The sequence below is a fragment of the Takifugu rubripes genome, chromosome 1 (genome assembly GCF_901000725.2).
Source record: "Takifugu rubripes chromosome 1, fTakRub1.2, whole genome shotgun sequence".
NCBI lineage: Eukaryota > Metazoa > Chordata > Actinopteri > Tetraodontiformes > Tetraodontidae > Takifugu > Takifugu rubripes.
The window spans coordinates 27,645,687-27,653,186 of record NC_042285.1 but is presented as its reverse complement, the minus strand read 5'-3'; the positions used below and the strand labels follow the sequence as shown (position 1 = coordinate 27,653,186).

At 48.4% G+C, this 7,500-nt stretch overlaps 1 protein-coding gene across 1 annotated transcript in view; it reads right to left on the bottom strand.

The window, feature by feature from the left end:
• LOC115253168 (inactive dipeptidyl peptidase 10-like) overlaps window positions 1-6,468 on the bottom strand; it is a 36,211-nt gene extending 29,743 nt beyond the window's left edge. The window contains exon 1 of the mRNA XM_029850161.1: window positions 6,203-6,468. Coding sequence (XP_029706021.1) covers window positions 6,203-6,259 — 57 coding nt within the window. The 5' untranslated portion in view covers window positions 6,260-6,468. The remainder of the gene's footprint in view (window positions 1-6,202) is intronic.
• Between the last annotated feature and the right edge of the window lie 1,032 nt (window positions 6,469-7,500).

The following is a 7,500-nucleotide window of genomic DNA, read 5'->3' as shown; positions in this document are numbered from 1 at the left end:
GTATTAGGAAGCCACCTCTCAAGGAACGCGGGGCTCCACTCAGACGTACCAGGGCAGATCTAATCTGCGGAGACAAACACCCCGATCGGTGCTGCTAATCTGCTGTGAGATTTCATCCTCCACAGGGGCCACAGCTCCTCCATCAGTCTGTTCCAACTTCCTGAGATCATTTCTGTCAAATCCGCCACGTTGCTGAGCGATTGCTCCCCTAACGCACTAACTTTCTGGACAGGCCGTCACGGAACACCTCGGCTCTTTATAGATGTCCGTCTGAAGGAGATATGAAAAAAGAGGATTTCACACAAACAACATTTTCCAGCATGAAAGAACGGGGTTGCTTTCAAGGTAGAATGTCTGGAAACATCTGGAATTACAACTGGTGCCTGGAAACAGGTCCCACACCTCCTGGTACCACACCTCCAGGTCCCACACCTCCTGGTACCACACCTCCAGGTCCCACACCTCCTGGTACCACGCCTGCAGGTCCCACACCTGCAGGTACCACACCTTCAGGTTCCACACCTTCAGGTTCCACACCTTCAGGTCCCACACCTTCAGGTCCCACACCTGCAGGTACCACACCTTCAGGTCCCACACCTGCAGGTCCCACACCTTCAGGTACCACACCTTCAGGTACCACACCTGCAGGTACCAAACCTCTTGGTCCCACACCTTCAGGTCCCACACCTTCAGGTCCCACACCTTCAGGTACCACACCTTCAGGTCCCACACCTTCAGGTACCACACCTTCAGGTCCCACACCTCCAGGTACCACGCCTCCAGGTCCCACACCTTCAGGTACCACACCTTCAGGTCCCACACCTCCGGGTACCAAACCTCCAGGTCCCACACCATCAGGTCCCACACCTTCAGGTCCCACACCTGCAGGTACCACACCTCCAGGTCCCACACCTGCAGGTACCACACCTGCAGGTACCACACCTTCAGGTCCCACACCTGCAGGTACCACACCTGCAGGTCCCACACCTCCAGGTACCACACCTGCAGGTCCCACACCTCCAGGTACCACACCTGCAGGTCCCACACCTCCAGGTACCACACCTGCAGGTCCCACACCTGCAGGTCCCACACCTTCAGGTCCCACACCTGCAGGTACCACACCTGCAGGTCCCACACCTTCAGGTCCCACACCTGCAGGTACCAAACCTCCAGGTCCCACACCTGCAGGTCCCACACCTCTCAGTAACAGCTGCTCAATGATCTGAAGAGGCAGCTCAGTCACGGAAGACCCTGGAGCAGTTTGCACATTTCCATGCTGGTAATGGCAAAGCAGCGCCCCCCGTTGGTGCATTCAAGCATCACAACACTCTCGTGTACTGTTTTATAGCTTTCTTGAAAAAACGGACAATAGTTTTGCACAAGAAAGTGTATTTTTTTTCCATAAAATGTTAATAAATGACATTACGTTTCATCACAGGAGGTGCTGAAGTTTGTCCCAGCGGTCACTGGGTGAGAGGCAAGAATTCACCCTGGAGAAGTCAGCTGTCCATCACAGGACACATTTTAGACGTCTAAAACATGCGCGCAGGTGAAAACACAATCCAATTCTCATCTGTCTAAAAGGTGAACACTTTGATTGTGCTGTGACGTCTAAAACTACAGCTGCAAGTAGAAAAGCTGAACTAAATAAGATGCAAAACGTAATTTACATGCACAATTTTCCACAGTTGACCAGAAATAACAAATAAAATGCTAATAAATCTGCAGTTCAGGATTTGGCTCACATGAAATCAGTTATGACCTGCTTGATGATACCGTTACAGTTTCCCAAGTTGAAGCTAAATTAGGAATCAAAGGAAAGAGGAAAATCCCTGAATAATTTTCAATCTGCGCTGCACAAAAAAGTAATGCCAGCTCAGAATAATTAAATCGGTTTGGTGTGACCCAGTTTGGAGAGTTGCTTGGTTGCTGGAGGATGTTGTTTGTGTGAACAATGCAGCACATATGAAAAATTAAGTGAAAATGGTTGCTTCAATTACCAGCAGTGCCCCAGAGAACACGTTGACTTTTCAGACAGGAGCAGAAAAAAGCAGCGCTTTTCTTGTAAGAGTCGGAGGATTCTCACGTCTGTTTATTCCAAAAACTCAGAGTCATTATTCCAAAATAATAAATTAGTTTTAATTATCAATTGATAAAAGCCTGAACTAGAAACAAGGCAAATGTGAGTTAACATGAGGGTCGGTTAACAAAACAACCAGCTGGTGGCGCTAATTCCATCAAAGAGCCGAAGTGGCTCGAACAAACGTGTGATTCCAAATGCTGATCCAAACACACATAAAGGCTGATAAGATGAGCTCGACCGAGTGTGTAGGAAGAGCAGCTGCCCTCTCGGAGCCGATTGAAGGTCACATGACCGTCAGAGCAGGAAACGCTGACAGACATGAGTTATTTATCCATAAATAACCTGATGAATCGGGAAGAAAAATCAAGCCAGAGGAAAAATAAGCAAATTCAGAAGATACAAATTCCTCTGAAATGCATGCTAACATGCTACATTGATCTCTGGATGCTAGTTCCTCCTGCTGGACCCGCCCAAAAACGAGTCCAGTTCAGCTGTCAGTCCTGGTGTTCCCAGCATTTTCATGGCATTATATCCAATTAACTTTGAGCCGGCGTAACTCAAACCCGCAGTGGGGACAGAAAATCTCTGGATTACACTCCATCATTATGTAACCAGACTACACATCTGCACTAAACAATTCTGTCCTGTCAGATTCACATTTTCTTTCCGACCGTCTTCCCATGTCGACAGCTGAGCTGGAAAGACTGCTGGGAAATCATCTCCTCTCAAATCAGTTCTCAGGCAGATGTCTCATACAACACACCGGCACCAAAAGATCCAAACAGGCTGAAATGACCCTGGATTAAAATCTGCTTCAACGTCTAAAGAAATCATAAAACCCGATTAAATATTGTATTGTGGTAAATATTTCTTGTGTTTATATCCAAGATGCTTCATCCACAATGGTGCCATGTTTCTGAGGTGATCAGCTTCCTGTTTGGGACTTCCTGATATCACAAATGTGGTTCAAAACATGAGCTGGAACTCAAATAAAATCTCAACTGATGTTGAACGGAAAAGGAAAATCCCAATATTAAAGCCTAATCCGGATACAACTGCAAAAGTTCTCCATGAGCTGGACAATCCAACTCATGCATGAGGACGTTCAGGGCGGTCAGATGTCCAGTAAAGAGGGTTAGAACCATTTCCATGAAGTCTGTCTTTAATCTCAGACATCTGGCTAAAACCAGAATTCCAAGAAGCAGAAATGTAGAGCAGAATTCCATTCACAGCTCAAACCTCTCATGTTTCCCAAACCTACATCATTTGTTCATTTATTTGAAGTTTTTCTTGGTATAAATGTGATTTTCGTTGAAATCGGACTCGGTTTCAGAGGCCATTGCAGAAGTTCTGGTCTGATTTGATGCACGTCAGAGGCTCGTGGAAGACTGAAGACCTGAGCCGAGTCCTCAGACTGCCAGAATTTTGGTAGAAGGTCTTTGTTCTGTTCAATTCCACTGAAAGCGTTCCTGCCGGGAGCGCGGCGATGGAGCCCAACTGTTTTCCCATCTGTCTCGCAGTGGGAGCTCCCTGTGGTGCCCGGGCTCCTCTCAGGTGAGCACTAATGCACTGAGGGGATTTCCTTTGGATGAAGCTCTTGGGAGTCCCAGATGATGGAAATGATCTCCAGTGTTGGTCTGTTCACTGGCCCAAGCAAGTCGTTTACTCACCAGAAGGGACCTTAATGGTGCCAGAGAGATGCTGAGTGCACTGTTCCTTTAAACATCAGATGCCATTCCAAGCTGGACGAATGTGCTGTGTGCACGTTAGCGTTTTAAGTTTAGTGTCCAATGTTTTCCATTTTACAGAAGCCAAAACATATTGTACAGGCAGGTTTCCTCCATTTTGTCACTGTCGCGCGGGCACAGACTAATATTAAAGTATATATCACATATTAAATTGTACAATTGTTGACTGAAGGGATCGAAGGAGCCTCTATTTCTTCACAAATGCTGTTCTTAACACTTATTTTTGATTGTGACTTATCTGCGACGCGCTCCCTCTGGGGAAATTGCAGGTGTGAAATTGCAGGTGAATTTCAAGAGCTCGTCTTTGAACACAAAAAGCACCTCAGCCAGTAGCTGCACTGGTATCACTGGGACCACCTCCTGTTCCCTGGAGACCGAGGTCCAAACTGGCTGCTGGAAGATGCTGCTTCTGTTGTTTGTTTTTCTGATGGACCCGCCAGAACAAGGACGCTGAACAAGGTTTAGAAAAGCACGTTGCACCAGCCGCCAGACACCTGAATCCTCCGAGTACGCACCTTTCAACCTCGCCGTGGGTGGAGCCAATCAACAGCCTGGCGCCAACCCACAGGACAATCACGCTGTCAGCACAACGCCCGCTGTTCCTAAAGCCCGATACGCCTTTTTGTCTGCGCTGATGTGGACAGGCAGCAGAGTGGGAGGCCCGGAGCAGGCGTTGATACACAGGTGACTTTTTAACATATCCAGCTGAAGAGTCCACAGGTTTTAACAGCGGCAATCAGGAAAGGCTGCATGAGAGCCGCCGTGACTGGGAATGTTTCTGTCTCAGCTGGACGTCCTGCAGCAGCCGCCACAAACAAACAGAACAACGAAGACGTGCGAGGGAGCGAGAGGAGAGGAGAGGAGACACGCACGTCGTTAAATGGACTAATAGACAGGGTTAGGGTTAGATAAACCAGCTGAAACTGGTGCTAGAGTCATGATGGAGGGAGGGAGGGAGGGAGGGAGGGAGGGAGGGATGGATGGATGGATGGATGGATGGATGGATGGATGGATGATAGATGGGTGGGTGGATGATGGGTGGATGATGGATGAATGGATGGAGGGAGGGAGGGAGGGAGGGAGGGATGGATGGATGATAGATGGGTGGGTGGATGATGGGTGGATGGATGGGGGTGGATGATGGATGAATGGATGGAGGGAGGGAGGGAGGGATGGATGGATGATAGATGGGTGGATGGATGGATGGACGGACGGTCGGATGGATGGATGAATGAATGGAATGAAGGATCAATGGATGATAGATAGATGATAGATAGATGATAGATAGATAGATAGATAGATAGATAGATAGATAGATAGATAGATAGATAGATAGATAGATAACTGAAGAATTCCAAAGAAGGAAGAACTGGGTCTGCGTGTTTTCCAATTTCAAGGCCCCATGGGGTGGTGTGTGTGTGTGTGTATGTGTGTGTGTGTGTGTGTGTGTGTTGGGGGCCTGCAGAAATGTCCATAATTATTGTTCTACATAGGTAGAACAATAATTCTACCCTGCGCTCCACCACAGACGCCAGTTTAACCTGCTGACTGGACAAAACGGTCCAGATGGTCTCCAAACAGACCAAATCAAACTAAATGGATACTCATCATTGCACTAATGGGAACAAAACGTTTATACGACATATTTCATTACACTGACTCAATTTATTGTCCTTTGGAACTTTAAGGCTTTACTATTTTCCCTCCCCATTTAAAGAAAAGCCAACAGATCCCAAACATCTCTCCGGGATCTCTCCTGGATCTCTCCTGGATCTTCCCACTCTTTATGTGAGGGAACTGAAATCCTGCTCAACCTGTTATTTTTAGTGTTGCACCTGTTCCTGCTCGGCTATACACCATGTTTGCTTTCTGTCTCTGTCATTTCTCTCTGTAAATGTGCGTGTGCGTGCGTGCGTGCGATGTTGCGCTCTTGTTTTTAATGTATGTGCGAGGAAATGGGCCTTTTTAAACGAACCTGACAAAAGATCCTGAAGCGGAAACTGCTTCAAACGTCCGCCCCCCCCACTGTGCACACTTTCCGTGCTCGTCTGACGAACGTGCACATCAAAGAGTTCAGACTTCCCGATGAAAGAGAGGTTCCTCCTCCGATCAATAAAGTGGAATAAATACATTAAACGGTTGATATTTGCTGCCCAGGTGTGCATGAATCAGTGGAGAGGGCAGAAACAGCCCTGACAGCAACGCACGCTTCTCCCCGCGGCCGCGCACGCGAACCCGAGCCGGCTGAGCAAACGTGGAACCAGAACCCGACTCGCTCTAAAGTCCACACTCGCGCCACGTGCTTTTTGCTCCACTCTTCCCGGGTCAGTCGTCAGAAAGTTGGACCGGAGCGGCTCGGGACGGGTCTTACCTTGGAGTCGGACGAGTAGCGCCGGCTGTGCTGCACCGCTCCCGCGCTCTGGTTCATGGTTCAGCACCGGGGACAGTTCCGAGGAACCCGATCAGCCTGCGGATCGATGAGCAGCCGCCGACAGCGATCACAGGGAGCCGCTGACAGAGACGAGCGGATCTCCGCTCCGCTTTAAACTGAATCACTGGATCGTCGCTCGCACGCGCGCGCTCGCTGCCCAATGACGCGTCGCGCGTAAAGTAGGCGCGCGCGGCAGGTGTGCCAGGCTGGACTGAACCTGAGTTTTCATGTCAAGGTGGTTCATTTAGAGACTGACAGCGGTGCCGTTTTGAGCTGTACTCATGGAATTAAGATTCACGCTGTAATTATCGCTGTGCTGGTGTTACACAGCTTTTATTCTATTTTACCTAAAATCCTTATTGTAGTTTATTTCTGCTTCAGTTTATTTATACACTCTGGGTTCCCATGATGCACTGAGCACCAATCCTCTGCTCCGATCACTCTCTTACCTGTCCCCCTCCCTATCTGTGTGTGTGTGTGTGTGTGTGTGTGTGTGTGTGTGTGTGTGTGTGTGTGTGTGTGTGTGTGTGTGTGTGTGTGTGGGATGCAGGACAAAATGATTCCCCAGGAAATCACAGTTTCAGTCCGTTAGAACGGTGGCTCTTCCAGGAAGGCATCATGAAGAACCTCTTCATTATAGGATCCACCTGATACTCCTCCTCACTCCATCAGCTGCGAGAGCTCATCTGTAAATGCACAGCTACACAACAGCAACGATCACAACAACTGTGCAAAGAAATGCAGATGTGCCGCTCCGCATCTGCAGGAAGAAACCAGCTAACTTCATTACTGCATGTGGCTTCTGGACTGGTTGAGTTATTGCAGCAACAAAGCAAATTAAGCCTTTTAGATGTGTGATTTCGAGCTCTCCTTGTTAGGCCAGCTGCATTTGTTTGTTCAGAAAGTTCTCCCATTAGTGTGTTTGGAGCCCTTATTCTCGGTATCCGATTGTGATGATGTAATCTCCTTAATCTTGTGAACACTGCTTACCTAACTGCTGACGGTTCTAACAGTGCGTTCCTTAACTCTTTATCTCTGAAACTGGGGGCTGACATCAGCGTCAATGGCGCCGTCATTTCATGATCTTTCAGTTTAAATTTAAAGAACAGGAAAACACACCTAACGTCTCCCGTGTGTGATCTGCTCACTCCTGGGGAAGAGACGATGCTTCAGCCAGGATCCAGCCTGCAGATCGTTTCCCTCTGATCCGACTGGAACCCTGTGGTGCTGGAGGTGGT